This window comes from Onychomys torridus, chromosome 7 (assembly GCF_903995425.1).
Source record: "Onychomys torridus chromosome 7, mOncTor1.1, whole genome shotgun sequence".
Lineage (NCBI taxonomy): Eukaryota > Metazoa > Chordata > Mammalia > Rodentia > Cricetidae > Onychomys > Onychomys torridus.
This window is the reverse complement of record NC_050449.1, coordinates 59,436,240-59,459,081: the sequence shown is the minus strand read 5'-3', so window position 1 is coordinate 59,459,081 and position 22,842 is coordinate 59,436,240. Positions and strand designations below refer to the sequence as shown.

The following is a 22,842-nucleotide window of genomic DNA, read 5'->3' as shown; positions in this document are numbered from 1 at the left end:
CTGCTATAGTCTATGACTTGACCAAGGTCAACAACTCACAGGAAACACAGGCTGGGTTCATTCCCAGAATTATCTTTCTCAATGCCAACATTTCCACTTGAGTACAATTATCTCCTTAAAAGATTAAGAGATAGCTCAACAGCGTAGAGGGACTCTAGTATCTCCAAATGTTCACTTGTTATTCTAAGACATATCACAAAACTACCTCCAATTCGGTCACAAATATAAATGAGGAGACTACTTCTTATTCGTTTAAACCACAGCAGGTTTACTGGCAGGTGAGAAAGAGGTTGAAAAAGGCTTGCCTCAACATGTCTCATCTAGACCTCTATATGGATTTGTGTGTGTGTGTGTGTGTGTGTGTGTGTGTGTGTGTGTGCAAGCATGCACATTTAGAAGGCTACGTTTGAATAGTTAGATGCTTTTCAGTATTGCACTTTTCTAAGAAAATTCATACCCGATACATATCGGTCTGGAAGACTGCTAGAATATGCCATTCTTGTCCTTTGCAAATATCCGAAATACCATCCAGGAGCAACAAACCCAGTTCCACACTCTTTTCTTTTACGATGTAATGCGTGCCCACTTGGGGGACACCGCTGCTATAGGGCGCCGGGGCGAGGGAGCAATAAAGGAAGAAGCGGGGGAAGCGCACGGAAGTTGGGTGGAGGGAGGTCTCATTACCCACTCTTCTGCCCTAGCTCTGCCAAGGGCGGCTCCGAGATGCCCAGCAGACACGAAACCCCCACAAGCTCTCGAAGCCCGGCTCTGTCCCAGCAGAAAGGGTCCGGGACGCGGACAGTGTAAAGTGTGGGATGACCACGGCCACCCAGCAAAGTCCATACCCTGATGCTGGTCGTGGGTGATGCTCCCCGCTCCTTCCCCTTTCAGAGCGGGCACTCCAGGTGGGAAACTCCCGGTTTGCATCGGCTGAAGTCTCGACCTCAGAAAGAGAGCCCCTCGCGACCGGGTCTAACCGGCCACCCACAACTCTTCGCTCGCAAAGACCCTGGTCCCTCCGTCCCGCCCACGCAACCTTCCACAGACAGGCCCGCGCCCCACCCGGGATCCCGGCGTCCACCGCCCCGCCCCGGCGAAGGGCCCCCCGAAGCCCCTCTCTCTCTCTCTCTCTTTCTCTCACACACACGCACACACACATCCACACACATCTCCTCAGATTGGTCTCCCAGACCCTGTCGAAGCCAGAGCATCTACCTGTATCGGCCGCGCTCCAAGGTTCCAAGGGGGCGGGCGCGGTCCCCTCCCCAAGACGCCGAGCGCTTCTCTCTGCCACCCTTAAAGCGACGGCTTCGCTTTCCCAGGAGCGGGAGGGAGACGAGGAGGCGGAGGGGGTGGGGGTTAGGAGAGGAGTTGAGGGGCGGCCGAAGCCAAGCCGGAAGTACTAATGCTGGCCCCACCCACCTCCCGGAGCCGCAGAGCATCCTGGCTCTCCTGATAGGACAAACCCTCAGCAGTCACTGAGAAATTCAGACCACCACTTCCGGGTCGTCCATGCTGCAGCCCCTCCTTAGCAACAGCGTGGGGTTGCTAAGCGGAAGTGCCTTTACCGATACCCACCCCCACCGCTCCTGGGACTGTTGCGGGGTGGGTCCGGAGCTTCGTGGTGTGGTTTGGGAATATCCGTAGACCTTTGGTTCACGGTGTTGGGCCACGGGAACGCTTCGCCGCCGCAGGTAGTAGGCTGTTTTCCATGTGTTCCCTCGGCTGTTTTCCAGCACCAGCGCCACACTACACACACGTTCTCGAATCCTAGGCCAACTCAGCGGCTCCTCCCAAAGCTCCTCTCTCAGGTCCCTTGCCGGAGTTTCTCCTTGTCTAGCAAGCATCTCCCTCTGGTGGGTTGTCTGTCATTTCAGCCAGACTTTTGCACGCGTGTCGTTCTGAAACGGCCCAGAAATCGAATACAGGGTAAGAAAAGTTTTGTCTTAGCTTGTCTTTAAAAAAACAAAAAAAAAAAGATTTAGCGTATTTATGTGTAACCTGGAAATAACCTAGTTATAGCTAAGTGGGGGGGGGGGGGGGCGGCGGCGGTCCAGGTCAATTGACCAGAGGAATTTTTTTTTTTTTTAATTCCCTAAAACAGCGAAACAAAAGAGCAAAGAATGCCGGTAACCAAGCTTGAGTAGGAAGACAACTAATCCTCCCTTCAGAATAAACCATCACACCTATACTGTGAACAAGAAAGTTGTCCATTAAAAAAAAACTCTTTTAGGCTGGGGGTATAGATCTATGGTACAGCCCATGCCTGGCATGCACAAAGTCCTTAGTTCGATTCCCAGGCACTGTAGAAGGGGGAGGGGGCAAAACCTCATTTAAACTGAACGTGCTAAGTAGGACTGTAATGCTTGGGAGCCGGAGGAAGAGAGAAGAGGACAGGCGGTACAATGCCTAGGCTACATGGTGAGTTGCAGTTTTAAAACATTTTACCTAACGTGCCTCGGGCACTAGGTTCAATCTTACATTTGAAAAAAACTGCTAAGCAAACAAAATAACGCTCTCTTTATAAAATGGCCCGTATAATTATAGTCATTACATATTAAGAGGAACCTGGGGGGGGGGAGTGCCATCATGTGACTTTATTTTTTGAGCCAGGATATTACTATGAAACCCTGACTGACCTGAACTATGTGGACGAGGATGGCCTTGAACTCAAGAGATCCACCAGCCTCTGCCTCCTGAGTGCTGGGATTTAAAGCATGTACCACCAAGATGGACTGGCTTTGGCTTTCCTATCTTAAGTTTAGCTTCTGAATTTTCCTCTGTGCCAGTGAAAACATTTGCAACTGCAGGCCCCAGTTTTCACAAAATTAATTGGTAGACTATTGTTCCCCTCAGCTAAGACAGAAAACTAGGTTTAGTAACTTAAAAAGAAACACCAGGTCTATTCATTTCCTGGACTCATAGGATGGCATTAAATTGATTCATCCTAGGTAGTCAATTCAGCAAAGCTTTTAGGAAACCACTTTAGGCTCCAATGTACCGGTAGTAGGTTGTTTAATAAACGGAAAATATTTCCACCTCTGCCATCATCATGTGTACATATTGAAACACACAAACACACACACCTGGCCCAAAGTGATGAGTGATAAATGTGTTACCACAGTTTAATATTTCAACTGCCTACAGGTCTCAATATAAACATTTAAATTTTAAAATAAAGACAAATATGAGCCCAATGAGCAACAGCTTATGATGTACCTAAAGAACTCTAACATAATTATGGTTTAAAACAAAAAGATGTGGCCTATAGAAATGACTGCCTTGTTAAATAAAATTAAGTTATAATCAGCCATGAGCATAAACTAATATGGAAATGCACATCCCTTTGTATAACTCATCCACTGCCTGAAGTGGTTTATAAGCAGCACTTAACGACTTTCTTCTAGCTTTGGGATTTTAAAATTCACTTTTCTATTAGTGTACGAAACACTGGGTTGAGTCCTAAATGACCACATGAGCTTTTGTAATGCTTTCGTTTTCAACATACTCATTGTGTGGAGACCTTGAAAGGTGAGTAGCGAAGTCCTAACCTCAAGCTACCTGTGTGCGTTTCACTAGACTTGTATAACTTGATAAGCAGTATTACAGGACTCCCTATTCTTTTTAGTATTGTTTATTTGTGTGTGGGTGTTGCTGCCTTCGTACCACTGTCCCTGTGGAAATCAGAGGCTCTGCTGAAGGAGCCCCTCACCCTGCAGCCCTGCTGATCCCCGGGATTGAGCTGGGTTGCCAGGCTTGCAGCAGCAGCATTGCCTTTCCCTTTGAGCTATTTGGCTGGCGCAGGATACGCTCATAATATGAACTGTAGAACAGTACTGTGTGTGGATGCTCGATCTCAATGGCCTTCATAAGCCAGTGTAGTACCTTCATCATATCTGATTGCATGGGACTCCCAGGTCTTCGTGGTGGTGGTCGTCGTCCCCCTCCCCTGCACTCCTCCTCCCAGCTGAGGATCGAACCCAGGGCCTTGCCCTAGCTGTGCAAGTGCTCTACCACTGACCTAAATCCCCAACAGTGTCTTTTTAAATTCATTTTTTAATTTAATTGTATTTGTAATGACTTACAGAATTAAATTGAGCATGGTGCCTGTAATTCCAGCACTTCAGAAACTGAGTAAAGCCAGGTGGTGGTGTGGTGGTGGTGGTGGTGGTGGAGGTGGTGGTGGTGGTGGTGGAGGTGGTGGTGGTGGTGGTGGAGGTGGTGAGGTGGTGGTGGTGGTGGTGGTGGTGGTGGTGGTGGTGGTGGTGGTAGTGCATGCCTTTAATCCCAGCACTCGGGAGACAGAGGCAGGCGGATCTCTGTGAGTTCAAGGCCAACCTGGGCTATTGAGTTCCAGGAAAGGCTCCAAAGCTACACAGAGAAACTCTGTCTTGAAAAGCCAAAAAACAAACAAACAAAAACCAGAAAGTGAGTAAGGAGGATTGACATGAATTGTAACCCAGCCTGGACTAAACAACAAAAAGAGCACATGTGGGGGCTGGAGAGATGGCGCAGTAGTTAGGAGCATTGGCTGCTCCTCTAGAGGACCTGGGTTTAATATCCCAGCACCCACATGGCAGCTCACAACTGTCTGTAACTCCAGTTCCAGGGGATTCTTGGCATCAGGTATGCATGTGGTGCACATATATATGCATGCAGGCAAAATACTCATACATGCCAGGCGATGGTAGCCCACGCCTGTAATCCCAGCACCTGGGAGGTAGAGGCAGGCAGATCTCTGTGAGTTCAAAGCCAGCCTGGTCTACAGAGCTAGTCCAGAAGAGGCTCCAAAGCTACAGGGAAACCCTGTCTCGAAAAACAACAAAAAACAAACAAAAAACTCATACACATAAAATAAATAAAACTTTTAAAAAATTAAAAAAGCAAATTTGGTGGTTTTTTTGGGAAACTCAATACTCTAGAGTAATTAGTGCTGAACACTGTTAGAGTGCTAAATATAGTAGAATACATGTGTTATCACCAGCACTCGAAAGACAAAAGATCAAGTTTAAGACCAATCTGAGTTATAAAAAATGAAACAAAATAGGTACTGTAGAGTTCGTCTGGTTTCTCTAAACATAAAAAAATTACCAAACTCGGGGCTGGAGAGATGGCTCAGCAGTTAAGAGCACTGGCTGCTCTTCCAGAAGACTAGATCCAATTCTCAGCACCCACATGGCAGCTCACAACTGTCTGCAACTCCAGTTGCAGGGGGTCAACAGCCTCACACAGACACACATGCCAGCAAAAGATCAATGCACATAAAAATAAATCATTAAAAATAACACCAAACTAGAAATGAATAGTTCATGATGAATATTCAGGGCCAGTAAGAAGAAATTCAGCCAAATTTACTATTTCTGGGCCCAAGCAGTAAACAATTAAAAAGATACACAAGTGATTCAGAGAAACTCAGGCTATGTGACAGACAGTAAAACATTACACTTGAGGAAGAGAGGGTAAATATATAACATTTTTAAATAACTGAAGGTCGACATGTGGAATAGCATGTTCTTTCAAGAATGGACCAAAATTAGGTAAGTTAAAACGACTCAAACTCAACATTTTTTACAGTTATAGTTGTTGAGTGATAGGACAGTCCATTTATTGAAGAGTTACTGGTTGACTTGGGTTGAACAAGATGGCTTCTAACAACCTTGCAAATCTGATTTGATGACAGTCTCTTCCATGTCTGTATACTATTCTCAAAGATAAAAATATATATATGATAATGTTGGGTGGATAAGATCCTCCTAAACTTTCAGTTTTTCATTAAAAAAAAGAGTTAATCTGGAAGATTCTAAGTATAGTAGAACTGATAAGCTGTATATAGGGAGACCTATCTCAAAATGGGGGGAGGGAGAGGGGGAGGGGCAGAAAGAGGCTGGAGAGAAGGCTCAGTAGTAAGTAAAGGTGCTCCCTGCCAATTCTGAGGACCTGATTTTTTTTTTAATAAGATTTATTTATTTATTTATTACATATACAGAAGAGGGTGCCAGATCTCCTTACAGATGGTTGTGAGCCACCATGTGGTTGCTGGGAATTGAACTCAGGACCTTTGGAAGAACAGTTGGTGTTCTTAACCTCTGAGCCATCTCTCCAGCTCCCTGATTTTTTGATCATGTTGGAAACCATTGACTCTTACAAGTTATCCTCTGACCTTTATGGATGTTCAACACATCCACACCCATATATATATATATATATATATATATGCGTATATATACAGATATATATGCACACTGTAAATAAATCCAGTACATTTTGGAAATAATTATACACATCAAAACTTGAACTCATTAGGCTCACCAGCATAAGTAGCTCTACTAGTGAAAAAGAGCAAATCAGATTTCAGAGCTACTAAAATCTGACTTTAAAAGACTTAGTTTAGGGGCTAGAGAGATGCCTCAGCAGTTAAGAGCACTGGTTGCTCTTCCAGGAGTCATGAGTTCAATTCCCAAAAACCACATGGTGGCTCATAACCATTTATAATAGGATCTGATGCCCTCTTCTGGCCTGCAGGTGTACATGCAGAGCACTCATACATAAAATATAAACTTCAAAGAAAAAAATACTTGGTTTATCCTACTTCTTAAAAACAAACCTAAGGGTTGGGGATTTAGCTAAGTGGTAGAGCGCTTGCCTAGCAAGTGCAAGGCCCTGGGTTCGATCCTCAGCTCAAAGAAAAAAAAAAAAAGAGAGAGGAAAAAAAACTTAAATCAGGCAATGGTAGTACATGCCTTTAATCCTGGCAGAGGCAGGTGAATCTTGAGTTTGAGGCAAGCCTGATCTACAAAATGAGTTCCAGGACAGCCAGGGCTACAGAGAGAAACCCTGTCTCAAAAAACAAAATAAATAAATAGATAGATAGATAGATAAATAAATAAATAAATAACAAAAAACAAAACAAAACAAAACAAACTTACCCCTTTGGCCAGGCGGTAGCACGCACCTTTAACCCCAGCACCTGGGAGGCAGAGCCAGGCGGATATTAGTGAGTTCAAGGCCAGCCTGGTATACAGAGAGAGCTCCAGAACAGGCGCCAAAACTACACAGAGAAACCCTGTCTCAAAAAAACAAACAAAACAAAAAACAAACAAAAACAAAAACAAAAACCCAAATAAACCTCTTACCCCTTTGTGTAGGCAACTATAATCCCATCCCTTGGAAAGATGAGGATAAATGCCTCAAGGTCAAGACCAGCCTGTGCTACATAGAAAATTTCAGTTCAGCCTGAGCTTTGGTGAGACCCTCTCTAAAGCTAAAACATGGGACTAGGAGGTGGGCAGTGGTGGTGCATGCCTTTTATTCCAGTACCTCTACAGATTGAGGTGCAGGACAGGCTCCAAAGCTACACAGAGAAATCCTCCAGTCTTGATAAACCAAAAAAAAAGAGGGGGGGGGTCCTAGAGAAATGGCTCAGTGGTTAAGAGCACTTGCTATTCTTGCAGAAGACTCGGGTTCAGTTCCCAGCCCCCACTTGACAAAAACTGTCTCTTCACTCCAGGTCCAGGAGATCTGAGGCCCTCTTCTGGCAATACACACACACACACACACACACACACACACACACACACACACACGGTCCATATATATGCATGCAGGCAAAACACTCATAGACAACAAAATAAAAATAAATCTTTATTTAAAAAACGAAAATCACAAGCAAAAAAAGAAATGAGAAACATAATTTTCAAAGTACTTGAGATTAAAAAACCAAAATCTATAATCAGCTTTCCTGGCCTCAAATGATATGTAAATTGATTTTTAAAATGACACCAATACACTTATTTGTATTTGGAAATAAAATAGTATAGATGATAGGAAACACAAATGGATACTATATTTTAAAACTGATCATTTATTTTAAACAAGTTTCACAAAAACATGGTTAATTTTGAAAATGGATAGCCTGTCAGTAAACAAAACACAATGAGAAAGTCAAGTGTATCAGTTAACATGGTGGCACATACCTTTAATCCCAGAACTTGGGAAACAGAGACAGATCTCTTTGAGTTCAAGGCCAGCTTGCTTTACATACTGAGGTCAGGGCACTTAGAGGCTACATAATGAGATTACTACAATACCTATCTCTTCAATAACCTCAAGTCATCTTGAGAAATAGAGAAAACTCTGACTAGAGACATAAAACTTTATTTATAGCATGATTTTTCAAATATTTTATTTTCAACTTAAAAAATAGAGGCAAAACCTGGGCATGGTGTCACAAGCCTTTAATCCTAGCACTCAGGAGGCATAGGCAGGTGGATTTGAGAACAGCTTGGTCTACAGAGAGTTCCAGGACAGCCAGGACTACCAGAGAAATTCTGTCTCAGCGGAAAAAAAAAAAAAAAAAAAAAAAAAAAAAATATATATATATATATATATATATATATATATGCAAAAGGGTAATATTTTATGATACTGAACTGAATATATATCCAAGAAAAATTATTCTTTTAGGGCTATAGTGATGGCTCAGAGGTTAAGAGCACTGACTGCTCTTCCTAAAGGACCCAGGTTCAGTTCCCAGCACCCACATGGCAGCTCACAACAGTCTATAACTCAGGTTCTAGGAGATCTGGCACCCTCACACAAACCTCCATGTAAGCAAAACACTAATGCACATAAAATAAATAATTAGAAATTTTTTAAAAAAAGAGAGCAAGCCAGTAAGCAGCACCTCTTCATGGCTTCTGTATCAGCCTCTGCCTCTAGTTTCTGCCCTGCTTGAGTTCCTGCTCTGACTTCCTCCAATGATGAACAGTGATGTGGAAGTGTAAGCCAAATAAACCCTTTCCTCTCCAACTTGCTTTAAAAAAAAAGAAAGAAAGAAATTTTTTTTAGGAGACAGGGTTTCTCTGTGTAGCTTTGCACCTTTCCTGTTTCCCCTGAGACAGAATTTCTCTGGTAGCCCTGGCTGTCCTGCAACTCTCTGTAGCCCAGGCTGGCCTCGAACTGACAGAGATCCACCTGGTTCTGCCTCCCGAGTGCTGGGATTAAAGGCATGCGCCACCACCACCCGGCGAAAATTCTTCTTTTAATGTATCTATCTATGGAATCTTTGTTCCTGATTCTATTAGTATTTTCTTTTCTTTCTTTCTTTTTTTTTGAGATAGGGTTTTTCTGTACAACTGACCTGGCTGTATCTGTAGACCAGGCTGGCCTCCAACTCAAAGAGATCCGTCTGCCTTGGCCTCCAGAAAGTTGGGATCTAAAGTGTGCGCCACCACACCCAGGTAACATTTCTTAAAAAGCATACAGCTAACTTTTCTAACATTCTATCTTTGCCCCCCCCCCATTTTGAGACATAACAAGAGATTAAATTCAATTAATACTAATTTTTTAATGTGAAAACAACTAAGCCAACTTTTTAAAGCAAACAAGCCATAACAACACGGTACTATTTCAATAATGAAGTGCCCATAAAATGGTATTAGTACAAAGATCTAAGCAAATCTCCAAGACTTAAATTAGTAATTAGAACACCACGCAATGTTTATTTTAGCAATACGCTTAATTGGTAAAAGAAGCAAAATATGACATAAATTCAAGTATGCAATTATAATTTACAAATTGTAAAAATTCTCCCTTTTTATAGCCAGTTGCTTCTGATTGGTGAAATTTTAGCGCCCCCTCCCAACTGAATGCCTGTTCAACAAGCCAATTGAACAAACTCATCTACCCAAATTTACATCCCAGAATACCTAAGTAAACTGAAGGCATTATTCAGACGAGTGAGTTCTATTCATTTTCGTCATCTGTGTGATCAGGTTGCAAAGGACGTGCTCTGTGAAGAAAAGAATTTCAATCACTCAAGTATCAACTGTTTATGAAGTCAGAACATTGATAATGAAGTAGGTCTGCTCAAGTAACTAGAAATGAGAGAAAATTAAACTCCAATAATTAGCAAGTGTAAACAAACTCCAAAAACTAATGCAACAACATTTTTTTTTAAACACTGTTCCCTGTTATTTCACGGAATCAGTATTTTTCTTTTACTTTTTTCTTTTGGAGCCTGTCCTGTATCTTGCTCCATAGACCAGACTAGCCTCAAATTCACAGAGAAGAGCTCTACCTGCCTCTGTCTCCCAGGTGCTGGGATTAAAGGCGTGCATCATCACCGCCTGGCAGCATTTTTCCTTTAGGACATGTTGTGAGTTTTATTTCAAAGGACCCAGGTAAGCAGTGTATGCCTGTACTCCCAGCACCTAGGGAAGCTGAGGCAATAGGATTGCAAAAATAAATAAATAAAAAAAAAATTAATAATAAATAAATAAATAAATAAAAGTTTGAGGCGACTCTGGTCTGCATACCAAGTAGCAGATCAGCCAGAACGATGTGGTAAGACCCTGTCTCAACAAAACAAGAAACAAACTGGAGAGAAGGCTCATTCATTCTTGAAGAGAACAGCAGTTTAGTGCCCAGCACATAAATCAGGCTGCTCTCACCTTCTTGTACCTCCAGCTCCAGGGGATTCAATACCTACTTTGGGCCTTACAGGTACCCATGTGTGTGCGTGTGCGCGCACACACACACACACAAAATAAATAAGGCCGGGTGGTGGTGGCGCACGCCTTTAATCCCAGCACTCGGGAGGCAGAGCCAGGCGGATCTGTGAGTTCGAGGCCAGCCTGGTCTCCAAAGCAAATTCCAGGAAAGGCGCAAAGCTACACAGATAAACCTGTCTCGAAAAACAAAACAAAACAAACAAACAAACAATTAAATAAATATTACAAAGTAATAAAAAATAAAACTGCATATCTTAAATGTGTAACTCCTGCACTAGGAGGCTGACGCACAAAGACTGCTGTGAATTCCAAGTCCTGCTTGGATTGCACGGTGAGTTCCGGGACAGCTTGGGATACATAGAGTCTACAAATAAATAAATGGGGGCTGGAGAGACTGCTCACAAGTTAAGGGCACTTGCTGCTCTTATAGAATACCCAAATCCAGTGCCCTGGACTCATTGGACAGCTCACAATCGCCATAACTTCAGTCTCAAGGGACCCAGTGCTGTCTTCCTGCCTCCTCAGGCACCTGAACTCACATACACATACCTATAAACATAATTTAAGTCTTTAAAATAGAAATATGATCAAGGGCTGGAGAGATGGCTCAGTGGTGAAGAGCAATGGCTGCTTGTCCTGAGGTTTTGGGTTCAATTCCCAGCACTCACATGGCAGCTCATAGCTGTATATAATTCCAATTCTAAAGGATCTGACACCCTCACATAGACATACATGCAGACAAAACATCAATGCACATAAAATAAATAATCTTAAAAAATATCAAATATAGGTATAAAACTGTTAAAAATTATTAAAAGTATCTCATTCCCACAACATTGGTTTTAATGTTAAGTGGACTGATAAATAAAATATAACATGTTAATAAAAATTTCATGGCTTACAAAGTAAAAAAATCCATTTGAATAGAGAAAAATATAGCAAACATTGCCATATTCTTTGGACTACATGGTTGTATTCTTTAAAAAATAACCTCTAAATCATTTGGTAGGCTATGATAATCACAACATTTGAACATTTGAATAATATTAATCCAAAACCATTCTGTACTTACCATCCGTTTTTTTTGTTTGTTTGTTTGTTTTGTTTTGTTTTGGGTTTTTTTTGGAGCTGAGGATCAAACCCAGGGCCTTGCGCTTGCTAGGCAAGCACTCTACCACTGAGCTAAATCCCCAACCCCAACCATCCTTTTTATAGTAAGTCAATTAAAAACTTTCTCATAAATCACAATTTTATTTTGAGTTAACAAAGCTTAGTGATATTTACTCTAAAGTCCTTCCTTTCCAAGAGAGATAATGAGAACCAGTGAGCCCGAATGGTCATAGACCAGATACTAAAAGAAGAAAGCTATAACAAAGGATTCAGCCTTGGTATGAGATTGCCACTGCTTTCTGTACTGATAGATTATGGAAAGGTCTTCATTGTGTTTTCCTGGAAATTAAGACAAACACATCATGGCCCAAACTTCCTTTCTGCAAGGCCTGATTTTCTTTAGGCATAATAGTTATGTTCAAGGTTTATGTAAATGGGGCTGAAGAGACTTCTTGATAGGTAAAATGCTTGTAATGCAAACATGAAGACCTGAATTCCATCCCCTCAGAATCTACATTAAAACACTGGCACAGCCGGGCAGTGGTGGCACATGCCTTTAATCCCAGCACTCGGGAGGCAGAGCCAGGTGGATCTCTTGAGTTCAAGGCCAGCCTGGTCTGCAGAGTGAGTTCCAAGACAGGACTACACAGAGAAACCCTGTTTCAGGAAAAATAAAATAGAAAAGGAAGACAGTCCATGACAACCTATGGTTTCCACATGTACAAACGTATATGCATATCTATGCACATCCAGACACATACACACAGACACACACAAAACTTAAAACAGATGCTTGCTGTACTGATCACAACAGCCAAGATATGAACTAGCCTCCAGCTGTGTCAATAGATGAATGAATAAAGAAAATCTGACACATATATACAACAGAATTTAATCTCCCTACAAAGAAGAGTGAAATGACATTTGGAGGCCAGAGAGATGGCTTTGTGGTTGAGAGTGCTTACTGCTCTTATAGAGGGCAGGAGTTCACATCCAGGAGGACAGTTTAACCACCTGTAACTACAGCTCCAGAGTAGCCAATGCCCTCTTCCAGTCTCTGTGGGCACCAACACATATGTGTACATACATGCATAAATAAAAATCTTTTTAAAAAATTGACATTTCCAGGAAAATGGATGAAACTAGAGATCATCATGTTACGTTTAATAACCAAGACTCTGAAAGACAAATACTGAATGTTTTCTTTTGTACACAGAATTTCATTTTATATATACTTGTACATACATATGTATGTGTAAGAAGGACATCAAATCAGAAAAGGGGCTATGAGACGTGAAGGCAAGGTGTAAGAGTGGAGGAAGGAACAATAGAGAGAGATGGATGCAGCTGAGATGCAAGGAAGAGGAAGGGAATGTGCAAGAAGGGGAAGTCAGTACAGGGAGGCAAGAATGAAGCATAATAGAGCGTGAAAATGAAAATGGGGTCCCTGGGATGATTCGGTGGGTAAAGGCACTTGGTACCTGACAACCTATTTGATCTCCAGATCCAATGGCAAAAGGAAAGAACTGAGTCCTGGAAATTGTACTCTGTGCACTGTGGCACAAGAGCATATCACACGCATCACATACAACACACACACACACACACACACACACACACACACACACACACACAAATAAGGTTCTTTGGGGGGGGTAGGTTAATTGTGTGTGTGTGTGTGTGTGTGTGTGTGTGTGTGTGTGTGTGTGTGTTGAAACAGGGATTCACTGTGTTATATAGCCCTGGCTGTCCTGGATCTGTCCATAGACCAGGCTGGCCTCAAAGGTGTGTACCACCACCACTCAGCTTAATAAGTTTTAAAATGTTAAATAAAACCCATTGCCTTGGAGGTATAACTAAAAAAATATTTTAGAGAAATGAAAGAAAAAGAAAATACAAAGCCATTGTAGCTAATTTCAAGTCAAAGACTAGAAAAGAAGGCCAAGGAGATGGCTCAGCATGTAAAGGTGTTTGCCACCAAGCCTGATGGCCTGAGTTCAATGGTAGAAGGAAGTCAACTCCTGCAGAATGTCCTCCGGCTGCCATACGTGTGCCATGGCGCGCGCACGCGCCGCGCACACACACACACACACACACACACGCACACACACGCACACACACACACTTCACACTGAATGTAACTTTTAGAAAATGACTAAAGATGGAAAAAATATTTATGCAAATAGTTCTACATGAAAAAGGAGTTTGTCCAGCTTTGGCAAAAATAAGACTATAGGAGTAACCATAGCAGAATATGATTTAGAAGTTCATATTCCTTCTGATATGTTCATTACTGTTTCAATAAAGGGATAATTACAATTTTCCTAAACAATGGTAGATCTACAAAAGTGGTCTAAAAATAGTGTCAACCCTAGAATCTAGTTTTTGTTGTTTTAAGTTTTCTTGTTTGGATTGCTCTGCTCTGAACTGAACCCAGGGACATATGCTACATAAGTACTCCACTATGGAACTATATCGCTCTCACTGGCTTTGGCTTTTTGAGATGGACGACTTTGAAATCATGATCTGTCTCAACCTCTGTAATTAAGGCATGTGTCACCATGTCTGGCTATTGCTGATTTATATTATAGATTAAACTTGTTTATGAGACTATTATAATTTCTCTCAGTCACTTTTTTTGTCTTTTGTTTGTTTGTTTGTTTAGTGACAGGGTCTCAGGTAACCCAGACTGATCTGTGTAGCTTTTAAGTATATATGTAAGAAAGATGAGTTGTGGGCTGGACAGATGGGCCTAGGAACCAAGAGCACTTACAGAGGACACAGTTCAGCACCTACACCAGGTGGCTCACAGCCACCTGTAGCTCCAGTTCCAGGGAATCCATGCCCTCTGGCCTCTATAAGTACCCGCACATATGTGGTATACATAAACTCATGCAGACACATATATATATGCATAAATAAAAATAAATCTTTTTTAAATTACTAATTGAGCATGATGTGAAATGCCTATCAAATGCATTATCTTTTTTTGCAGTGTTAAGAGGTTGAACCCAGGGCATTGCACTGACAAGTCTCTGTCACTGACAGAGGCACATCTCCAGGCCCAGTGCATAACTACAGTCTCATCATTATGACAGCCAAAGCAGAATAGAGTACAAGGTTCTAACTCCAGAATGGTTTCAATGCAAATCTAGGTTACCAGGTAGAGGGTTATTACTCGGGAAGCAGATTCTAACCCATCATCACCCCAATGTCAGTTACTGTACAAAAAGCTGAATGCAGCCAAGTATGGTGGCTCACACTTCTAATCCCCAAACCAGAAAGGCAGAGGTTAAGGTAGGAAGGTTGTCACTTGTTCAAGGCTGGCCTAGACTGCAGAGTGAGACACTTCAAAAGAAAGAGAGAGAGAGAGAGAGAGAGAGAGAGAGAGAGAGAGAGAGGAAAGAAAGAAAGAAAGGAAGGAAGGAAGGAAGGAAGGAAGGAAGGAAGGAAGGAAGAAAGAAAGAAAGAAAGAAAGCAAGCAAGCAAGCAAGCAAGCCAGCCAGGCAGTGGTGGCATAGCCTTTAATTCCAGCACTCAGGAGGCAGAGGCAGGTGGATCTGAGTTCCAGGCCAGCCTGGTCTACAGAGCAAGTTCCAGGTCAGCCATAGCTACAAAGAGAAAACTTGTCTCAAACAAAACAAAACAAAAGAGAGAGAGAGGAGAGAGAGAGAGAGAGAGAGAGAGAGAGAGAGAGAGAGAGAGAGAGAGAGAAGAAGGAGGAGGAGGAAGAGGAGGAGGAGGAGGAGGAGGAGGAGGAGGAGGAGGAGGAGGAGGAGGAGAGAGAAAGAGGAAGACACAGAGTTAAATGACTTTAGCACAGTGGTAGAGTTTATCTAATGCTTACAAGTCCCAGAGTTCAATTTGTAGCACAGAGAGAATGGCAGAGAAGAGTATTTACAGTAGTATCTTTACTTCCTTCCAAAGTACATGTAAAGTCTGAAATATTTTATTTTCTAACTACTTTATAGGCCTCTTGGTTTAGTGAACCATACAGAACACTGAATCTCCATTCCACACTGCACACTTTTTCTCTAGATCAAAGTGAAATTATTTTCAAGGTGGACTTTTAATGATCCATATTTCATAAACCATTTAATGAAATCATTAGCCAATGTTCAGCATTGTCTTTTTTTTCTTTATTGTTATATGTGAAACTCCAGGAGATTTACGATTGGTATTCACCATCTAATTAACCCTTGAGATGATCTTCAAGGCAGTCCAATTTGAGCTTCTCAGCATTTTCTGTGTTACTAAAACCAGTGGGATGAGTAGCTGGGAAGACCTGGTTGTTTTCCTTGCAACACTGGATTTGCAGGTGCCACTTGGTCCAGTATTAGAATGTGATCTGGTTTGAGGCTCTTAACAGATAAGACACAGAAAGGTAAGCAAGACCCCAAGGGTACTGGTTATAGCTTTTAGGGAGCTGCTGCTGGAGGATTCCACGGTGGTGGCGTCAGGGGCATCAGTTTCATAGTAGGTAGGGCCCGCTGTGCTGGTTAAAGGGACAAATGAGTCAACCTGCATAGGGAGGACCACAAGGAGCAACAGCCCCAAACAGAGTCTGACCGCCATCCTCGCGCCCCTGAGGGTCAAGGTGCCAAGTGTCCAGCTTGCTGCTTGTTGAGCTGGAAGTTCTCTAGGCTTTGGGCTGGTGTGGAGATTACAGACCAGGTCTTACTTTCATGGAGACATCACAATGACTGTGTCATGGTGCCACACCCTCCTTTCTACACTCAAGTCCTCTTTTGGCTTTGTTTTTTGAAGCAGGATCTCAGGTAGTTCAGGCTAGCCCCTCTGTCTCACAAATCTTTCCTTTAGGATTAAAGCATTTTTGAAAAGGAAGTAGTGGGCAAGACATGTTGGTATGTAACTCTAATCCAGCACTCAGGAGGCAGAGGCAAGTGAGTCTCTGAGTTCCAAGCCAGCCTGGTCTACACAGTAAGTTCCTGGCCAGTCAAGGCTACATAGTGAGATCCTGTCTCAAAAAAGAAAATGAAGGGGTTGGGGATTTAGCTCAGTGGTAGAGTGCTTGCCTAGCAAGCGCAAGGCCCTGGGTTCGGTCCTCAGCTCCAGATAAAAAATTAAAATTAAAATAAAAAAAAAAAAGAAAGAAAATGAAAATGTGGGGGCAGTGAAATGGCTCAGCTGGTCAGTGCGTGCTTGTCATTTGAATCTGGACCCCTGAGTTCAACCCCCAAAAGCCATGCACAAGTGGAAAAAGAACCGACTCCTTAAAGATGTCCTCCGACCTCCACACAGCCTCCATGGTGTATGCCTTGGTTTTAATACTTATAAACCTACAAGGATTCAAATACTTTTTTTCCTAATTTTTTTTTTTTTTAGGTGCAGAGTAATGAAGCTAATGCCTCAAACATGCTAAGTTTTCTCCACTGAGCTACATCCCCAGCCCTTTGTGTGTGTGTGTGTGTGTGTGTGTGAGTGTTTCAGGACAGGGAGGATTTCCCTATGTAGACCTGGCTTTCCTAGAACTCACTGTATAGACTAGACTGGCTTGGAACTCACAAAGAACCACCTGCCTTTGCCTCCTTAGTGCTGGCATTCAAAGCATGGGCCACCATTCTGGCTTTTTTTGTGATTCTTACTAAAGTGATAGATGTTGATTGTTAGAGATTGATGGTATGTAGTATGAGACAAGAATTTTACCCAGATAAATAATTATTATTACTTGTTATATTTTCTTATAGTGTGTGTGTCTTGCAAAGCAAATTGTACTCTAAAAAAGATTTTATTTTTATATACATTTATTTTATGGGTACATGTATGTTTGTACCCAACTGGATGCATATATATCACATGCTACAGAAACCCAAGTAGGTCAGAAGAGGTATCAGACCCCCCTGGTACTGGAGTTACATACAGTTGTGAGCTGCCATATAGGTGCTGGAAACCAAACCTGAATCCTCTGTAAGAGCAGTACATTCTCTTAAACATCAAGCCATCTCTATAGCCCCCAAATATTATACTTTTGTATCCAGAATTTTAATTCAGTATAACTAGCATTCTCATTTCATTAATCTTAAAAATAAGCTGGCATGGTGGTGCCTTTAATCCCAGCAATCAGAAGGCAGATGAATCTCTCTGAGTTCAAGACCAGCTTAGCCTACATAGTGAATTTCAGGATGCCCAGAGCTACAGAACAGAGGCCCTGTCACAAAAAAATTTTAAAAAAAAAAATTGAAAAGCTCCAGCCCCAGCTTGAAGAATTCTTGAGGATTTACAGAGAAGGTAACAAAAAAAAAAAAAAAAAAAAAATTACGGAATTACTATTCATTGTTTCTTTAGAGTGATTTCTGTTTACTTTATATTAATTATATATGTCTTATAAAACTTCAACACATAGTATTATTACTTGTTTTGGTACTGGAGACTAAACAGACTGCATGCACACTGAACTGAGCTACACCCTCAGTTCCTAACTAGTAATTTTGTGGGGCATAAGGGGCTCAATGGAATTCAAACTAAATGAACTGCCATAGAAATTTCTTTTTGAAAAAAATAAAGTCAGAAAAAAGGAGCAAAAGGAGGGAAGAGAGGGAAGGAGGAAGGCAGGCAGACTATAAAGTGTGGTAGCTCATGCCTCTCTTCCCAGCACTGAGCAGGCTGAGGCAATTACAAGAAGTTCAAGTCTGTCCTGGGCTACATACAGAGACTGTCGCAAAAAACAAACGAACAAACAAACAAAACAAGCCAGGTAATGGTGGTGCACAGCCTTAATCCCAGCACTCGGGAGGCAGAAGCAGGTGGATCTCTGTGAGTTTGAGGCCAGCCTGGTCTACAGAGTTCCAGGACAGCCAGGGCTGTTAAACAGAGAAACCCTGACTTTAAAACAAGCAAACAAACAAAATAAACAAAAAGCAAAAGCAAAAACAAAACTGTAAAAATTAGAGGAATAATAACTGAATAGGAATCAAATCTCTTTAGAGTAAGTAAAAATTAATTTTTGAAAGCTATTTGAAATTTTAGAGTGACATAAGAAAGTTAAAACAGGGTTGGGGATTTAGCTCAGTGGTAGAGCGCTTGCCTAGCAAGCGCAAGGCCCTGGGTTCGGTCCTCAGCTCAAAAAAAAGAAAGAAAGTTAAAACATAGTTTTTCTTTTCTTATTGGCTTGAAGAGAAACTTTAAAATTACTCACTATCCCATTTGTTTTTTATTTTTAAGGGGATATTTTCTTGGACTTCCAGAACATAAACACTTACTTTCTCTTTGCTGTTCCTAAGCCACTGCATCCCGCTTCTTCAGGAACCTGGTTCTCTTTCTCAGAATCTTTAGGGGACAGCCTGAAGAATTCTCCAATGCCTTTTTGCCACTTCGGAGTTGGGCGCACACAAACTGGATTCCCTCCTGCATACTTATTTTCAGCTATAAAATAGAAACAGAACTAAATAAAAACATATAATTGCCTTTCTTTAATATCAGACTCCCAGAGTAATACAACAAACATCTTACATTAGAAAAAGAAGGCTGGCATGATGCTCAGTGGTAAAGAACATTTGTTTCTTTCAGAATACTCGAGTGCTTCTTTCAGAATACTCAGGTTTGGGCTGGAAAGAACTGATTTCCACAAACTGTCCTCTGAGTTCCCTATGTGTGTAATAGTGTGCAAATCCATGCATATATGACCACACACCCAAACACAAACACCAGACAATGAATATATGTAATAAAAATAATTTGGAACGAGAATACTACAATTTCATATATTTTTTGGCCTTAAAAATACAAATCCATGACCATTTTTATTTTATTGGCAGAGATTTTATTTTATTGGCAGGGATGAGTCAGTATTTTATATACCCCAGGCTGGCTTCACATTCACTCTTTAGCTGATCCTCCTGCCTCTCCTTCTCAGATGTTGGGGATGCAAGCACACGCCACCACACCAAACCACTTCTTGTTTTGTTGATTATTCTTGTGAGACAGCATATTGCTAGGGCCCCCAGTACACCTGGTGCTCACTTGGTAGCTCAGGCTGGCTTTGCATACACAGTAGTCCTCCTGCCTCGGCCTCTAGGGTACTTAGGATTAAAACCATGCACTTTTTGCCAGGCTGCTTAACACATATTAAGGACCTATTCACTTAGATCTAGTGATTTAGCAGTAGGCCAGACAATGGGAGGTGGCCTTAGTAGAATTCACTCTAGTTGTACAAAATATAAGACTTTCTGAATACGTTTATCTACTTTCAAAAATTTTGTCTACTACTGTCTTATCTGAAGAGGTGGAAATAGTAAATATTTTCTAATGAAATTTTTAGATTTGGTGAAAATTAAGGGCTGTGTATGATGTAGTACATGCCTGTAAACCTAGCACTCCAGAGTCGGAGGCAGGAGAGAATCAAAGCCAATCTGGCTAAATGCACATAAAGATCCTATCTCAAATAAATAATGGTGGATGGTGGGGGAGGGGGTTAGCAAAAAACCATGAATTATCCAGCATGATGGCTAACTCCTGTGATCCTACCTACTCAGAAGGCTAAAGGCTGGAGGGTTTTAACAGCAGCTGGGTAACATACCAAGTATCCCATCTCAAAAAATAAAGCAGGGTTTCGGTGATACATACTTGCAATCCCAGCAATCAAGAGAGAGAGGGAGAAGAGGGAAGGTGTGTGGATGTGGCTCAGTAGTGTGCTGAGCATGCACAAAGCCCTGGGTTAGATCTCCAGCACAAAATAAACCTGGCATCCATGGCACATGCATGTAATCCCAGCACTGGGGATGTAGAGGATCAGAAAGAGGACTGAAGGATCTGGAGTTCAAGGTTATTCTCTGGATGTAGAAATTTTGAGGCCAGCCTGGGCTGCATGAGACCTTAGAAGAAGGAAAAGAGAGGGAAAGAGGGAGAAGAAAAGGGAAGAGGGCCAAAAGTGGGGGGGGGGGCAGGGAGCAGAGGAGGAGGGAGGGCAAACAAAAGCAAAGAGACACTTGTGCTGGGACAGTGTGGGTGAAGATGCAGCTCTGTGGTGGAGTACTTGCCCGAAAGGCCGAGGGTTCTGTTCCCAGGGATTTCATGCACCGTTGGATAGACAGCCAGGCAGACAAGCACAGGCGTGTGCGCGCGTGTGCGCACACACACACACACACACACACACACACACACAATGTGGTAGTACTGTCAACCATCACTCTAATGAGGAGGCACTTTAAGTAGCCTCCAAGAAAATAGTAACTGTTACTATTAAGAAAAACTAAAAAACACCATTCAACAACAACAACAAAAATAGGTTTAAAAATAAACTGTCCCTCACTGCTAAGACTTGAGAGTTTTCTATGAGACCCTCACACCCCTAACCAAGCTTGCTGAAAGAGCAAGGCTCCCTTAGAGGGCAAGGAAGAAATTTAGGAGTGAGAATGTCAAAGGAAACAAATTCTAGAGGAAGGGAAACTAAATTAAAAAAAAAAAAAAAAATCCACCGTGGGTCCTGCAGGGCCTCACAGTTCAGGACCGCTGTGCCAGGCCTGACCTCCTTTCAAGGGTGTTCTTTTACTTCCTAAGCTTCCAGAACCCTTCCTACCTTTTCTCGACGAACATGATGAAGAATTGGTGACAAAGGTGGAGGAGCCAAGCACCTTCCTAGGGGCTCGAGAAGCCACCACTGCAAAGAGAGGTAAAGGGGGGCATTCAGAAAAGGCTGGAGAGCTGGGATCCCCGAGCTTTGTTCTACCAGGCCCAGTCTAGCGGAAAGTAGGGTGATGCACAGCCCCGGAACGACCTCGCCCGGTCCTCGGCTGCTTCCTCAAGGTGAGGGCCTGGAGCCTGCCCCCTAGCTGGACTCGATGGGGGGTGAGGGGCAGCCAAGGGGTTCTCCATCCCAGGGACAGGCTGCCTGGGGAGCCCCCTAGCCCCCGCTCTGCATCCTTCACCTTTTCTGTAGGCTCCTGGGACGTAGTTTGCTTTAGTCCGCACCATGTTCACACAGGAAGAGACAACTCGCACCGACACCCCAGTTGCGGATGTCTTAACTGGACAAGAACCCGAAAATGACGTTCCCGCCACAGTTTAAATGGTTCTCTTTCCCGCGCGCTCCAAGCTCTTGAGAACCGTGGCTCTTATTGGTTCCGCGCCTTCACCCTGAACCAATTGGCAGCGTCCAGCGGGTGACAGCCTCGAGACCAGGCTTTGCTGGCCAGTCCATCAGCCCCAGTGGTCGTGATTCGTACCCACTCCTGGTGGGCGGTGCCAGGACTCCAGGGGTGCGCCAAGTGTGGGCACGGAGGTAGGTTGTGAACTAGCCAAATGGATCGGCTTATAAAAGAAAACATAGTAAAGATAGGAATTGCAATATGTCTTCAAAAGTTACCACAGAGTTAAATCCATGGTGATTAAACCCTGAAAGTTAAAATTAAAATTAAGTTGCTTTTTCGATGCAAATCAAAGCTGAAGTTTAATATCCTTAATATCTGCAGTGTTTTAAATTAACTTTCTGCGGTGGGAAAAAGGAAAACGCAATTTAGTTTTTTACAGTGTTTTTAAAAAACGTTTTCAGATCATGTAAAACTAAAAAATTGGACAAATTGTCTATACACAAATAAAAATAAATTAACATGGTCACAGAGCTAAAAATCTGCCAAGTGTAAAAAGGCTACAGTTCAAACTCACATGAGAATAATGCTATAATAAAGAAATCATAAACATTTTCTGACCCTATTCTTCAAAAATCACAATATTCCTAATTTGTTTTTGTTCTGAATGTCATGCACGGAGCAAGACCATTTGTGCTTGCTGCAGGATGCTTTTCACTAAAGCTTGTTTGAAAGGCAACCTTCAAAGCGTAAGTACAGAGCTACTTCTCTCCAGTGAATTAGGCTCGAACAGCAACAAAATCTGCTCTGGACCTTAACCAAACCAACAATTTATGGTGTTATACAACCTACAGATTTCAAAGCCAGGGCTAGTGAACCTTGTAATCTCAGCCCTGAGGAGGCAGTAAGTTCCTTGCCAGTCTGGGCTACAAGGAAAGGAAAGGGACAGGAGGGGAGAAAGGGGAGGGCAGGAAAGGGTTAGGAGGAGGGGGGAAGGGAGGGAAGAGAAGAGAAGGAAGGGGAAGGGAAGGAGAAAGGAAAAAAAGAACAGAAACAAAGAAAAGAAAGCCCCCCCCCCCCCCAAAAAATAGAGAGATGGCTCAGCAGTTAAGAGGTTGCTCTCTTCCAGAAGCCCCAGGTTCACAGATTCAATTCTCAGCACCCACATGGCTGTTCAC

At 42.5% G+C, this 22,842-nt stretch overlaps 2 protein-coding genes and 1 long non-coding RNA gene across 6 annotated transcripts in view; 1 reads left to right on the top strand and 2 right to left on the bottom strand.

Moving 5' to 3' along the window:
• Nucleotides 1–1,371, bottom strand: part of Csnk1g1 (casein kinase 1 gamma 1) — a 137,525-nt gene extending 136,154 nt beyond the window's left edge. For all 3 annotated transcript variants that reach the window (XM_036192650.1, XM_036192652.1, XM_036192651.1), the window contains exon 1: nucleotides 1,216–1,371. The gene's annotated coding sequence lies outside the window, so the exon portion shown is untranslated. The remainder of the gene's footprint in view (nucleotides 1–1,215) is intronic.
• Nucleotides 1,372–1,569: 198 nt separating this feature from the next.
• On the top strand, nucleotides 1,570–22,093 carry LOC118587723. 2 transcript variants are annotated; one of them, XR_004945467.1, is made up of 3 exons: nucleotides 1,570–1,929; nucleotides 21,138–21,383; nucleotides 21,562–22,093. It is a non-coding gene; the product is annotated as an uncharacterized LOC118587723 (long non-coding RNA). The 2 variants fall into 2 exon arrangements; XR_004945466.1 differs by having other exon boundaries at nucleotides 21,517–22,093.
• Nucleotides 9,727–21,598, bottom strand: Pclaf (PCNA clamp associated factor). The gene is made up of 4 exons (XM_036193762.1): nucleotides 21,506–21,598; nucleotides 21,157–21,237; nucleotides 18,842–19,004; nucleotides 9,727–9,790 (listed from the first exon to the last, which is right to left on the bottom strand). Exons 1-4 carry the CDS (start codon nucleotides 21,549–21,551, stop codon nucleotides 9,745–9,747), a joined length of 336 nt encoding a protein of 111 aa, XP_036049655.1. The 5' UTR covers nucleotides 21,552–21,598; the 3' UTR covers nucleotides 9,727–9,744.
• Nucleotides 22,094–22,842: the final 749 nt, after the last annotated feature.